General features: G+C 47.5%; 1 protein-coding gene across 1 annotated transcript in view; it reads right to left on the reverse strand.

Annotated features, from left to right (window-relative positions):
- THAP4 (THAP domain containing 4) overlaps positions 1–15,023 on the reverse strand; it is a 40,936-nt gene extending 25,913 nt beyond the window's left edge. The window contains exons 1-2 of the mRNA XM_065880682.1: positions 14,947–15,023; positions 11,648–12,834 (exon numbers count right to left, since the gene is read on the reverse strand). Of these exons, the coding sequence (XP_065736754.1) occupies positions 11,648–12,834; positions 14,947–15,023 (1,264 nt within the window). The remainder of the gene's footprint in view (positions 1–11,647; positions 12,835–14,946) is intronic.
- Between the last annotated feature and the right edge of the window lie 506 nt (positions 15,024–15,529).

Genomic DNA, 15,529 nt, shown 5'->3' on the forward strand with positions numbered 1-15,529 from the left:
CAAGCAGAAGAAAAGGGAAAAAAAAATCAGAGCAGAAACTAATGAAATTGAAAACAGGAAAAAAAAGAAAATCAACAAAATCCAAGATTGGTTTTTCAAAAAGATCAATAAAACTGATAAAACTCTAGCCTGGTTAACTAAGGAAAAAAGGAGAGAAGACAAAAATTACCAACATTATAAATAAAAGAGGAACATCACTACTATCCCACGGACATGAAAAGGTTAAAAAGGCATATTATGAACACTTTATGCCTACAAATTTGATAATTTAGGTGAAATGGATCAATTCCTTGAGAGACACATACTAGCAAAATTTACACCAGGAGAAATAGATAAATCTGAATAGGCCTGTATCTATTAGAGAAACTGAATCAATAATTAATAACCTTCTAAAACATTGAAGTACCAGGCCTAGATGGGTTTCTAGAATATTGGTGAATTCTACCAAACACCTAAGGAAAAACTTTTACCTATTCTTTACAATCTCTTCTGGAAGGCAGAAGGAGAGGGAATACCTCCTAAGTCATTCAATTGAGGCCAGCATCACCCTAATACCAAAACCAGACAGAGACAATTACAAGAAAGGAAAACTACAAATACCTCTCATCAACATAGATGCAAAACTCCTTAACACGAGCAAATGGCATCTAACAACGTAAAAAAAAAAAATTATACACCATGATCATGTGGGTTTATTCCAGTATACAAGGCTGGTTCAGCACTCTAAAATCAGTTAATACACTCCGTCACATCAACAGGCTAAAGAAGAAAACTCAAATGATCACATCAATGGATGCAGAAAAAGTGACAAAATCACTTTTCATGATAAAACTCTCAATAAACTAGGAATCAAGGGGAACTTCCTCAACTTGATAAAGAACATCTATTTAAAAAACCCTACAGACGGGAATTCTCTGGCAGTCCAGTGGTTAGGACTCTGTGCTTTCACTGCTGAGGGGAGGGTGCAGGTTCAATCCCTGGTCAGAGAACTAAGATCATGCAAGCTGCATGGCGTGGCCAAAAAAACCCCCAAAACCAAAAAAATGCTATAGTTAATGCCATACTCATGGTGAGAAACTCAAAGCTTCCCTACGAAGATCAGAAACAAGGCGAGGATGCCCCATCCCCACTCATACAATGAACTGGAAGTCCCAGTTGACGCTACAAGAGAAGAAAAGGAAATAAAAGGTACACAGAGTGAAACAGAAAAATAAAACTGTCTTTGTTCTCAGATGACATGACCGTCTATGTAGAAAATCCTAAAGGATCCACAAAAAAACTACTGGAGTTAATCAGCAATTATAGCAAGGTTGCAGGATATAATGCTAATGTACTAAAGTCAATTGTTTCCCTATATACTAGCAATAAACAACTGCAATTTGAAATTAAAAAAACAATAACATTTATAATTGTGCCAAAAAAAGAAGGAAATATTTAAGTACAAATCTAACAGAATATGTAAAGATTTATGAAGAAAACTACAAAACTGATGAAAGAAATAAAAGAAGATCTAAATAAATGGATGGATATTCTATGTTCCTAGATTGGAAGATTCAATATTGTTAAGATGGTCAATTCTGCCCAACTTGATCTACTGATTCAACACAATCCCAATCAAAATCTCATCAATCATTTTGTGGATACTGACAAACTGATTCTAAAGTTCATATGGAGAGGCAGAAGACCCTGAATAGCCAGCACAATATTGATGGAAAAGAACAAAGTTGGAGAACTCACAGTACCCTATTTCAAGACCTATTATAGAGCTACAATCATCAATAAAATGTGGTACTGGCGAAAGAACAGATACATCAATCAGTGGAACAAAACAGAGTTCAGAACTAGACCACCACAAACAGAGGCAACTGATTTTTTACAGAGGAGCAAAGGCAATACAACGGAGAAGGAACAGTCTATTCAACAAACGGTGCTGAAACTGGATGACTAGACTGAAAAAAAGCATCTAGACACAGACCTTACACCTTTTACAAAAATTAACTCAAGATGGATCACAGGCCTCAATGTAAAATGTTAAAGTGCAAAACTTCTTAAAGAGACACAGGAGAAAACCTACGTGACCTTATTTGGCAATGAGTTTTTAGATACAACACCAAAAGCACAATCGATGTAAGAAAAAAACTGATAAGGACTTTATTAAACTTAAAAATTTCTGTTTTGCAAGATGCTGTTAAGAGAATAAAATAAAAAGAGAATAAAAAGACAAGCTACAGACTGGGAGGCTATATTAGCCACCCCCTACCAACCCCTCCAATGCCCCCCACCCTGCCTAAAAGCTTCCTGCCTCCTTCCCTGCCTCCTTCTTTGGACCCTAGTTTTAGAAAAATTCATGTTCCTAACCCATGTTTGTTTTTTTTTCCTACCATTTCTATCTCATACATTTTCAAATATTTAACTTTATTACATAAAGAAGTAAAACAAAAAAGGACTTGTATTCAAAATACACAAAGAACTCTTAAAACAATAATAAAACAACCTAATTTAAAAATAGGAAAAAAAAATAGGAGAACCATCTTTGAAAAGATGAACAAATTCAACAAACCTCTAGCTAGATGGATGAAGAAAAAAAGAGAGAAGACTCAAATTACTAAAAATAGAAATGAAAGTAGGGATATTACTACTAATTCTACAGAAATAAAAAGGACTATGAAAGGACTATGGACAATTGCATGCCAACAAACTGGATAACCTAGACGAAATGGACAAATTCCTAGAAACACAAAACCTACTAAGACTAAATCACAAACAAATAGAAAAGCTGAATACACCTACAACTAGTAAGGAGATTGAATCAGTAATCAAAAACCTCCTGACAAAGATGAGCCCTGGACCTGATGGCTTCACTGGTGAATTCTACCGAACATTTTAAGAAGAACTAACAACAATCCTTCTCAGACGTTTCCAAAAAAATTGAAGAGGAGGAAACATTTCTAACTCATTGTATTGAGGCCTGAATAACCCTGATACCAATGCCAGACAAAGATACTCCAAGGAAAGAAAACTACAGGCCAATATCCCTTCTGAACACTGATGCAAAAATCCTCAACAAAACACTAGCAAACTGAAGTTAGCATCATATTAAAGAATTACATACCGTGACTACGTGGGATTTATTCCTGGAATGCAAGGATAGTTCAACATACAAATATCGATCAGTGTAATATGCCACACCAACAAAATGAAGGGAAAAGAACACACGATCATCTTGATGCAGAAAAAGCATTTGACAAAATTCAACACTCCTCCGTGACAAAAACACTCAACAAAATAGAGATAGAAGAAAACTATCTCAACACTATACAAGCCATATATGAAAAGCCCATAGCAAACATAATACTCGATGATGAAAGACTGAAGCTTTTCCTCGAAGATCAGGAACAAGGCGAGGCTGCCCACCTCACCTCTCCTATTCAACATAGTACTCGAAGTTCTAGCCAGAGCAATTAGGCAAGAAAAAGAAATAAAAGGAATCCAAATTAGAAAGGAAGAAGTAAGATTATCTGAGATGGCATGACCTCATATGTAGAAAATCCTAAACACTGCACAAAAAAGCTATTAGATTATAGGTCATATAACTCAATATCAAAAAACAAACAGCCCAATCCAAAAATGGGCAGAATACCTAAAAAGACATTTCTCCAAAGAAGACATACAAATGGCCAACAGGCACATGAAAAGGTGCTCAACACTGCTAATTATTAGAGAAATGCAAATCAAAACCACGAGGAGGTATCACCTCACACTGGTCAGAATGGCCATCATCAAAGTCTGTGAATAATAAATGCTGGAGACTGTGGGGAGAAAAGGGAACCCTCCTGCACTGTCGGTGGGAATACGTATTGGTGTAGCCACTATGGAAAACAATATGGAGGTTCCTTAAAAAACTAAAAATAGAGCTACCATAGGATCCAGCAATCCCACTCCCTGGCATATATCTGGAAAAGATGAAAACTCTAATTCAAAAGGATACATGCACCCCAATGTTCACAGCAGCCCTATTTACAATAGCCAAGACATGGAAACAACCCAAGTACCTATGAGCAGTCAATCGGTTTAAAAAGAAATGTGGTATATATGTACACAATGGAATATTACTTGTCCATAAAAAAGAATGAAATACTGCCATATGCAGCAACATGGATGGACCTAGAAAATAACATAGTAAGTGAAGTCAGACAAAGAAAGACAAATATTATGTGATATTACTTACATGTAGAATCTAAAAAATAATAGAAATGAATCTATATACAAAATAGAAACAGGGCTTCCCTGGTGGCGCAGTGGTTGAGAGTCTGCCTGCCGATGCGGGGGACGTGGGTTCATGCCCCGGTCTGGGAAGATCCCACATGCCGCGGAGCAGCTGGGCCCGTGAGCCATGGCCGCTGAGCCTGCGCGTCCGTAGCCTGTGCTCCGCAACGGGAGAGGTCACAACAGTGAGAGGCCCGTGTACCAAAAAAAAAAAAAAAAGAAACAGACTCACAGACATAGAAAGCAAATTTCTGGTTATCAAAGGGGAAAGGGAGGGGAGCAGGGATAAATTAGGACTATGGGATTAACAGATATATGCTACTACATATAAAATAAATAAGCAACAAGGATTTATTGTATAGCACAGGGAACTATATTCAATATCCTGTTACAACCTATAATGGAAAATAATCTGAAAAAACAAAAGACTGAATCACTTTGCTCTGCACCTGAAACTAACACAATATTGTAAATCAGCTATACTTCAATTAAAAACAAAACAAAACATCAATAAACCCATGGTGATTCATGGTGAGGCGGCTAAAGTAATCTGGTAATCCTTTAAGGAAAAAAAAAAAAAAGCTGTTGGATCTAATAAATGAATTCATCAAATTAGCAAGATACCAAAGTCAACACACAAACATCAGTTGCATTTCTATACACAAAACATGAACAATCTGAAAAGGAGATTACAGAAACAATCCCATTTATAATAGCATCAAAAAGAATAAAATACTTTGAAATTAACCTAACCACGGAGGTGAAAGACTTGTACAATGAAAACTACAAAACACTTCAGAAAGCAATTAAAGAAAACATAAATTAATGGACACACATCCCATACTCATGGACTGGAAGGCTTCATATTGTTAAACTGTCAATATTAACCGAAGCAATCTAAAAATTCCGTGCTATCTCTCTCAAAATACCAATGTTTATTGCAGAAATAAAAAAAACCATCCTAAAATTCATATGGAATCTCAAAGGACTGAGAATAGCCAAAACAATCCTGAAAAGGAACAAAACTGGAGAACTCACATTTCCTGATTTCAAAACCTACTATAGTAATTCAAAACAGTGTGATATTGGCATGAAGACGTATATAAACCAGCGGAACAGAACAGAGAATCCAGAAATAAACCCCCACATGTATGGTCAAATGATTTTTGACAAGAGTGCTAAGACCATTCAGTGGAGAAAGGACAGTGTTTTCAACAAACGGTCCTGGGAAAGCTGGACATCCACGTGCCAAAGAACGAAGGTGGGCTCTAACTGGTTAGGTATATGGCTATCTAACACCATATGTAAAAACTAACTCAAAATGGATGAAGGACCTAAACGTAAGACCTAAAGTAATAAAACTCTTAGAAGAAAACATAGGATGAAAGCTTCATGACACTGGACTTGACAATGATTTCTGGGATATGACAACAAAGGTACAGGTAACAAAAGAAAAAATAGACAAACTGGACTTTAAGAAAATTGTTATAATTTGTATATCAAAAGGCAATATCCACACGGTAAAAAGGCAACCTACAGAATGGGAGAAAATATTTGCAAATCATATTTCTGATATGACATCAATATCTAGACTATATACAGAACTCCTAAAACTAAACAACAAAAAACCCCCCAAATAACTGATTGAAAAATGGGCAAAGGACTTGAAAAGACATTTCTCCAAAGAAGACATACGAATGGCCAATATACACATGAAAAGATGCTCAGTGTGACTGATCCTTAGGGAGATGCAAACGAAAACCACAGTGAGACGAGACTGCCCCACACCCGTGAGGATGGCTGTTATCAAAAACACAGAAAACATGTGTTGGTAAGGATGCCGAGAAACTGGAACTCTTGTGCACTGTCAGCAGGAAAATAGTACGGAAGTTCCTCAAAAAATTAAACACAGTACTACCATATGAACCGGCAATCCCACTTCTGGGTATACACCCGAAAGAACAGAAAGTCAGGTCTTGAAAAGTTACTTGTACACCCACATTCATAGCAGCATGATTCCTAACAGCCAGTGGGTGGAAGCAACCCAATGTCCGTCGATGGATGAGTGGATAGACAAATTGTGGTCCATCCATACAATGGAAGAAAATTCTGCAGTATGCTACAACATGGATGTACGTTGTGGGCACTAGGCTAACTGAAACAGCTAATCACAGACGGACAAATACTATATGATTTCACTTACATGCGTCAAAATCACGGAGACAGAAAGTAGAATGGTGGCTGCCAATGGCTAGGCGTGGGGAGAGGGAGAGTTATTGTTTAATTGGTATAGAGTTTCAGATTTACATGAGTTATGGGCATGGATGGTGGTGATAGCTGCTCAACAATGTGAATGTATTTAATGCCACTGAACTGTACACTGACAAACTGTTAAGAAGATAAATTTTTTGTTATTTGTATTTTAACTCAATATAAGAAAAGGAACAACAAAAAAGAAATGAACTATCAAGCCATAAAACGACAGAGGAACCCTAAATATATACTAAGTGAAAGAAGCCAACCTGAAAAGGCTGCATGCTCTAGTTCACAGCATCCATACATCCCAATCAGGCGACATCCTAGAAAAGGCAAAACTACAGAAACAGTCTAAAGATCAGTGGCTGCCAAGGATTGGGAGGAAAGGCACGAACAGTGGACAGAGAGGTTTTTAGGGCAGTGAAACTACTCTATGATATTGTAATGAGGATACATGTGCTTATGTACCTGTCAAAACCCAAGTATAAGGCGTCCTGTGGGCTGACCTGCCCGAGTGTTTCCAGGGGCGCACAGACCCTGGCCGGGACTCAGACGCGTGCAGTGGTCGCCTTCCTCCCCAGGCCTTCAGTGGGGCAAGGCCGGTGCTCCTGTGTTTGTGCTTGTTTGAAAGATTCCTCTTTTTGTCCCTTCCCCAACCATGTTTTTCTTGCCCAGCAATGATTCATCCTCAATGGTTTGAAATCACAAAATTTCTACCCACCCAATCTTTTACTTCATTCTACTGAGTTGGTCTTAAATAAAATCCTCTTGAGATTTGTATCTTTGAAAGATACTCTGTTTTGTTAACAATAGTTTGTCAGTGGAAAAAAAATCCAAGTATAAGACAGGAACCTAAATGTAAACTGTGGACTTAGTTAATAACAACGTATCTATGTGGGTTCATAACTTGTAATGAATGAACCACACTAACACAAGTGGAAATGCAAGATGTTAGTAGCAGGGGAAACAGTGGGGGAATTTCCTGTACTATCTGCTGAATTTTTCTGTAAATCTCAAACTTTCCTAAAAAAAACTATTAATCAGAAAATAATCAATGGAAGGTAGGGAGTAGGTAAAAATATAGATGAAACAAGAGTATCAGAATACTGATAAATGTTGAAGCTAGAGGGTAGGTACAAGGGGGTTATTATACTTCTCTGTTTAATTTGTACATGTTCAAGATTTCCACAATAAAAAGCTTTTAAAACTCCAGATTAGCTCAAGAACTGTCTGTACTGTCTGTATAATGAATAAAAGAGCGGGAAGAAAACAGATATTTTGAAGCAAGTATTAAATTAAAATTGAGGGCACGGCTGAATCACACTTGATAGTGGACATCCTTGTCACATCAGGGACATTCACAGGTCAGTGGGCAAGGTGGGAATGGCACGGTCAGGGAAGGACAGAGAGGGGATGAACGCGGAAAGATGTTCATCCTCACTGGTTCACAGAAAGGCCAGCAACGCGGCCTGGTGCGGCATGACGCCTGGACTCAGCACGGGCTCAGGGACAGAGCACCCCATCCTGTGGGAATGCCACTCAGCACCAGCTTTCTGGAGGGCAAACTTCCCAGAGCCCGGAACCTGCAGGTCCACTGGCCGGGCTTCTCTGCTTCAGGGATTCTGTCCAAAAAAACGGGCCTGGCTGAAGGTCACGGACTGAATAAACACATGTACAGTCCCTTCAACACACCCTATAAAATCATCAGAAGGTTCCTTCACCGATCAATGAAGTCGTAAGCACACTGGGAACGGTAGAGGGAGCAGACGCCAAGGAGAGCCGCAGGCGGGGACTGTGGCTCCGAGCGGGGCCCTGCGTGGCCTCTCTCCCTCCCACCCCTCCCACTGCCCCTGGCCCAGCTCCCCCTGCAGCCTCTCCCTCCACCCCAGGGAGCCCAGGAGCAGAGGGGCAGCACCCACCCCCACCCCCTCCTCAGGGCCCAGTGCACTCCTGTCTGTCCTCACGGCTCTCCCTGTCCATCTGGGCCCCAGCAGACACCTGCTCCCTCGTCCGCATCTGACACACACAACTTTCCCGTGGAGCCGTGTTCCCTTCTGGCTACTGCCCACTGTCCCCACAGCTCGACCTCTTAAAGTGCCTGGTCCCCAGCCACCCTCACCGGCCCCTCCCTTCACTGGCTCTACACCCAGCTCCATTCCCACCACTCCAAGGAGACTGTGGTCACCAGTGACCCCATGTGGCCGAGTCAGCCATCCTTTCTCCATTCTGATCAGAGCTGCGGCAGCCCAGCAAAGCACCCCCCTTTCTACAATACCCTTTTCTCCCCCCTCTGCAGGCACACACATGCAACCTCAAGAGGCTGGGTGCTGGCTCTCTGGCATCAGTACCTATGAGGCATCTCAAACTCGATTCCTCTCAAAGTTTCTCTGTCATATGAGTTCCCCCCAAATCATTAACTATTTATCCAAAAGAGGGAAAAATTGGTAACAATAAATCATGGTGAATAAAGTAACCAATACCACGTGTACGTGCATCTACTGGGGAGATGAGGATTTGGAGCTCAGATCAGAGACGACCCGCAGCGGGGAGGGATGGGGAGAGGGACGGGGCTGGGAAGGGGCACAGGAGCCCCTCAACTCAAGCATTTACAGGAAGACAGGATGAAGGCTGACAGACACCCATCAGAATAGAAAAAGAAACAACGAGAAAGCCTAACAAATTAAAAAATAAAATAAAGAGTCAGGCTCAAGTTTCAATTTATCTATAATCCCAGTTGTAAACGGATTAAATTACTTTATATAAGGCTCTCAGATTGAGCTAAAATATAGCTACAAAATAAAGGGATATAAAAAGGTTGAAAATAAGTAGACAAAGAAGTAAAACTTTAAATGGGACAAAATAGGCTTTTCTGTTTGGTAACATGGAGGCATACTCACGTATCTAATAACATGGTCTGTAAACACAGTTAAACTGAACAGACATTCAAGAAGCAATAGCACCTCAGGAATCACAGTGACAGACCTACCTCACCTCTTAAAAATCAACAGATCAGGGACTTCCCTGGTGGTCCAGTGGTTAAGAATCCGCCTTACAATGCAGGGGACGTGGGTTCAATCCCTGGTCAGGGAACTAAGATCCCACATGCTGATGGGCAACTAAGCCCGTGTGCTGCAACTACTGAGCCCAGGCCCTCTGGAGCCCACACCCCACAACTAGAGAGAACCCCTCGCACTGCAACGAAAGATCCCACGTGCTGCAACTAAGACCCAACGCAGCCAAAAATAAATAAATTTTTAAAAAAATCAACAGATCAGTGGATACAATAAGTTAGGAAACAGATCAGTTGACCAGTAAAATAAGCTAGATCCAGCCTCAGCCAGACAGAACAATGTAACCAGTCGATGGACAGGACACCTTCTTCTCAAGCTGTAAGGAAACAGTCACAAACAAAGAGCATTCTGAGCCACAATGAAACCTCAGAAGATTCTATAAAGCAAGGATCTTTAAGTCACTGAACCTTAACAATAACACAAAAAATTAACTCCCTTCCCCCAATCCATCCACTTGAAAACCACAACACCCTCCTAAACAACTCAAGTTAAAGAGGGAATCAAGACTGAAATTACAAACTCTTTAGAAACTAAGGGCAAGGAGAGCGACAGGAGGCGGGTCTGTGGCGGGGAGCCAAAGGGACAGAAGGAGGGATCCAGCCTCAACTTCAGGTACTGGGAAACATAAACTGTCCCCAAAGACGTTATGCACTTCCCTCCAGGAGCCAGGACAGCTATAAAACCCAAGAAAGCAAAAAGAAGTCAGGAAGAAGGAAGCAGAAACAACAACGGAGACCTAATCAATGCAGGCTGTTTGGAAAGACCTGCAATAGTGACAAACTTTGGGGCGTCTGACCAAGAGGAGCAGAAAAAGGCACCAAGAAGTAACAACAGGTACGAGAAACTCCAAACACCACTTAAAAATAACAGGAGAATGTAGTGTGTAACTCTGACCGGTACATCAGGATGGCTTTGGGTTTTGCTTTTGTTTTTGGTTGTGCTGATGGTTGTTGACCTGGGGGTCTAGTAGGCCCTGAACAGCCTGTCACACACTGGAGCCTTTTCTCACCTGCAGTGGTAATTACAACCTGGAAAACAAACGCTGATTCAGACTAAATGCACAATGTGGTAGGAAAATGGTTTCCACCTTTATACACATAACAGGCAAAAGATACTAACCTCAAAACTGATTCTGTAAGAAATAAAAGTTGGCATGCTGCAACTAAGAAGCCCACATGCCACAACCAAAGATCCCATGTGCCGCAACTAAGACCCGATGCAGCCAAATAAATATATTTTTCATAAAACATTAAAAAAAGTCTAAGAATACACACTAATTTTTTTTTTTTTTTTCCTGCAGTACGCGGGCCTCTCACTGTTGTGGCCTCTCCCGCTGCGGAGCACAGGCTCCGGACGCGCAGGCTCAGCGGCCGTGGCTCACGGGCCCAGCCACTCTGTGGCATGTGGGATCCTCCCGGACCGGGGCACAAACCCTCATCCCCTGCATCGGCAGGCGGACTCCCAACCACCGCGCCACCAGGGAAGCCCTACACACTAAATTTTAATGGCAACCAGGAATGAAAGTGGGGAGGTGAGTGGGAAAGGGGAATTTTCACCACTTCTTAGCCGATGTATCTCTGCAGTGTTCTTACGAGAGAACATACTCTGCTTGAATAGGTGTTAAAAACTTTTAAAAAGTTATTATTAACGCTCAAAATGCTGAACGCCAGGACAGTCACCACAACCCAACTGGAAAGAACCCCCTCATGATGTTGAGAGTCTCCTACCACCTTTCTAACGGCTCACCGCGTCTGTCTAAGCTTACGTTTCGACCCTAACTCATCAGCAACTACTGTCTGCGTGAGGTCTGCGGCAGGAAGGGACCCCGGTGGGGTGGAGGACCAGCCATCCGGGCCCCACCACCGTGGTTCTGGGTCTCCCACCCCTCCTCCTCACCGGCTAAAGCTCTCGGCTACAGCCACCTCCCAGGCACCCCGGAACCCAGCCGGTGAGGCGAGCTCGCCAGCCTGGCTCCCCTTCTCGGGAGGCGCCGCACGGCGCAGGCCCCGCGCTCGCGAACCCCAGCCGCGCGGGCGCCAGGCCCGGGTACTGACCGCGGCCGGGGGCCAGCAGGCTGCTCAGGTGGGGGAGGCTCAGCCGCCGCAGCCGGTCCAGCTTCTCCCGCAGCTCGCGCACCTGGCTGTCCGAGCGGCTGACCCTCTGGCGCAGGGCCCTCAGCTCGCCGTTCTTCTTCTCCACCTGCTCCTGCAGGCAGCACACCTGGCTCTTGCTCTGGCGGGAGGAGAAGCAGTAGGAGTGCAGCGAGTCGATAAGCTTGCAGGCTCCTGACGCCGACAGGATGACCTCGTTGATGGACATGGGGCTGGCGTCACTGTGCTCGCTCTGCACGGCCTCGGCCGCTGGCTTCGGGGTCACGTCGGTCGGAGGCGCCGAGGGGCCCTGCGCGGGCTTCTGCGGCGTGGCCGTGAGCGATGAGCTCGCTGTGGGGGGCGCGCGTGGCGGGCTCTGCGCCGGCCCCTTATCGGGCCCCGGGCTGCTCCCGCTGCAGCCGGGCTCGGCGTCTCTCTTCGGCCTCTTGCGGTCCACGGGCTCCCGGGGGACGGCCGGCCTCTCGCGGGCGTGCTTGGAGGAGAAACTGTAGGAATGAAGCGAGCCAATGAACTTGCAGGCCCCCGACCCCGGGGGGGTAAAGTCATCCACGGAAATGCCGCTCCTGTCCACCAGGCCCCCGTCCGGGGAGGTGGCGTTCTCGTCGCCAGCATCCACAGCACAAGCGTTGGCTTCTCCCTGGCCGCCGGACGCGGTGGCGGAGGCCGGACCATCATCTCCGTGTCCTTCCGGAGGCTGTCGGGCCCGCTGCAGACCAGTGGCCTCCCGGGTAGCCCTGGCTGAGGGTCTGCCCTGTGACACGCCCCGCTTCAGCTTGCGGGACTCGGGCTTGGCCATCAGGCCTTCACTCGAGGACGACGACGACGACCCTGCAGCTGCCTTCCCGTCGGCAATGTCACTTGCATGTGCCCTCAGACCCCCTGAGGCCTTCCTGGTGTCCTTTCTCCGGGGGCGGCCATGGCCTCCGGCCCCCCTTTTCTTCTCAGCCAGGTGGAAGATGGACGGCACGGCCGTGGGCTTGAGCAGGCGGTGCTGGTCCTCCAGTCTCTTGGAGAAGCTGTCTTTGGTGAAATGTTCACTACAGAGGAAAGAATACTTAGTGGGCGTCCAGTTATCCCTCTGAACAGCCTTCAACCACTGGATCAGACGTTTTGAGTCCTTCAGGGGGAATCTGCAGGACAAATGACAAATTAGAAAAAAATAATTAAATGCCTCCCCCTACTACTATCAACTATAAAAGCAGAACAAGTGTATTTGCAAACACCCCAACCTGTGTCGACTTTATCCATTTAAAAACTTAACAAAGATCTAAGGAATACCTTCTACTTGCAACTTATTACTGAAACAGAAAAATGAAAGACGGCACTGCCTGCCCTTAAGAAGCTTACAGTCCATAGGGTGGATAAAGAGTGAAGGTGGATACCTCCTCCCAGGCTATGGTAAATGCCCTGCAGGGATACAGAATCCTTGGAGAGACAGCACCAGATGGACAGCCGGAAAGGCTGCAGAAAACCCTGGAAATAGTTCCTAGAAGCTCATAGCTGGCCAACCCTCCTGGTGTGCCTGGGATGCAGAACTTGGGGTGCCCAAAGGAAGATGGTTGCCCCTCCCCATTTAGAAGTCAGGCCAAGCGTCAGACAGCAGAGGTGGGAGCAAGAGGCCAGGAGAGCGTCCCAGACACACACACCCCCGCCCCCGTGCCCCAGCTGTGGCTCGAGGGGCTGAGGATGCAAGACCAGCTCAGAGCAGGTGAGACTCAACAGCCGCGGCTCTGCGGCTCCCTTTGAAAAGCAACCAGTCCCTGGCAAACACTGAAAAAGACACTTAATGATCATTTTTTTCTCATTCAGGCAAGACGTCTACTTAGAAAACTCTGGTGAAACTACACATACGAGGGTGGGAGTAGAGCGGCCATCCCAGAGGGCTGTTCTGCTGCACCTGAGGTCACCTAACCCACCTGACGCTGCTGGGGACCAGGGCCATGGGGACACCAACTCCTCATGAAGCTCCAAGCAGCATGACCCTCTAAATTTCCTCACTGCTTTGGGAGCCCATTACCCGAAGCTCCCCCCACCCCCCAGTTCCCACGTCCTCGGCCATTATGAATGCCAAGAGCAGCCTCCTCTGCAATGCTTTGCCTCCGATTTCAAATACAGTCACAAAACTAAGGGCTCTGAAGGAAACTCAAGTAAGCATGCTGGCTGACCGCTGAAACGACCTGCTGTTACTATCCTGATAGGTTGCAACGACCTAAGACTTAGCGCAAACCACCATGAACTTTCAGTAAGACTACAGAACAAATGTCCTCCAGGTTTGCAAAACTTGAACACCATCCTGCAACATCAAAAGGAAAACAGAGAAGTATCCGGGAGGAGATTTCTAAGGTGAAGTTCCTTCTGCTCACTGTTCTGGTACCTCCAGCGTGGAGGTCGTAGAAAAGGACTCGCTGTAGAAGCTGAATTCCAGAGCCTTCACGAAGCAGGCCAGGCCAGAGAGAAGGCCAGCCCCTGCCCTGCCTTGGGCCGGTTTCAGTGGGCGCCCACGGAACAGAGCCCTCCACGACTCGCAGCTAAGCCCTGGCGAGGAGCGGGCTGGGCCGGCCCCACGCTGGATGCTGTCAGGGACCTCCCGGGACTCACCTCCGCGCGGCAGGGCTACCTTCCCCGAGGCCGACCGCGAGGCCCCTTCTAGGACACAGCGTCTGGAGCGCATGTTAATCCACGAGGCGCATTTGCTCGGCCACATCCCTGATCGCAGAGATCGAGACGGGCTCCCCCGTGACGAAAAAAGCAGAAAAGTCACAGCAAACGCAAGACGACAACCGACCGAAGGAAGCGTGTTTCCAGAACACACCGTTTCTGGAGGCTGACGGCGCCAACCTGAACCCATGGGGCGCAGGGTGGCCACGGGGTGGTGGAGAGGCTGCCGAGGCCGCGGCGTGGGCGCCGGGCGGCCTCCGAGTGGGCATGGGGCGCGCACCGGCGGCCGAGGGTCGCGGGGGTCCGGTGGCCGCGGATGGAAGCCGCCGGCCGCGGTGGCCCGAGGCGCCCGGCCCAGAGACGCCGGCCGGGCCAAGGTCACACAGCGCCGCGCTGACTCACTCGCGGGACCGGCCCGGGGCCCGCGCCCTGAGCGACCCCGCGTCCGACAGGGCCGCTCGGCCTCAGTCTCCCCGCGCGGCCGGGCCGGGCCGGGCCGGGCCGGGCCGAGCCGGGCCGGGCGGGGGCGTGGCCCGCGGGCCGCGCGGGCGGCGGGCCGGCGGCGGCGGGCGGGGCCCGGTTACCTGTGGAAGGAGACGGCGCGCTTTTCCCCCTTGCCCTGCCGGTTGGAGCAGTTCGCGGCCGCGCAGCAGATCACCATCTCGGGCCTCGGGCCGCCGCGCCGCCGCCAGGCTCCGGCCCTCGTCTCGCCGCGCCGAGCCCCGGGCGGGACCGCCCCGAGGGGAGGGCGCGCGGCGACACGGCTGCGGGACGTGGGAGCCAGCCCCGCGGCTCCCGCCGTACGGCAAGATGGCGGCGCCCGGCCGCCCGCCGCCCGGCCGCCAGGCCCGGTCCTCGGCGCGCCCTGGATACCCGGCACCTGGCGGGGCGCAGCCCGCGGCTCGCGGCGTCTAGGGTGGGCGGGGGCGCCCCGGGCCGGCAGCGCCCTGCGGCGACACGGCGCATGGGGGGCATCCGTACGGCAAGATGGCCGCGCCGGCGGGCCTGAGCGCACGACGGGCTCACGAGCCCGCCCCGGTGCCCTGCTGCCCGCTCGCGCCTGCTTCCGCTGCCCCGGTGGGTCGCTGCTGGGATTCCCGGAAGCACGACGCAGGCCGCCGTGGAGCCGAGCGCGCGGGCCCGGGCCTCCGCGCTGGGTCCGCCGTA

This window comes from Phocoena phocoena, chromosome 7 (genome assembly GCF_963924675.1).
Source record: "Phocoena phocoena chromosome 7, mPhoPho1.1, whole genome shotgun sequence".
In the NCBI taxonomy this organism is placed as follows: Eukaryota; Metazoa; Chordata; class Mammalia; order Artiodactyla; family Phocoenidae; genus Phocoena; species Phocoena phocoena.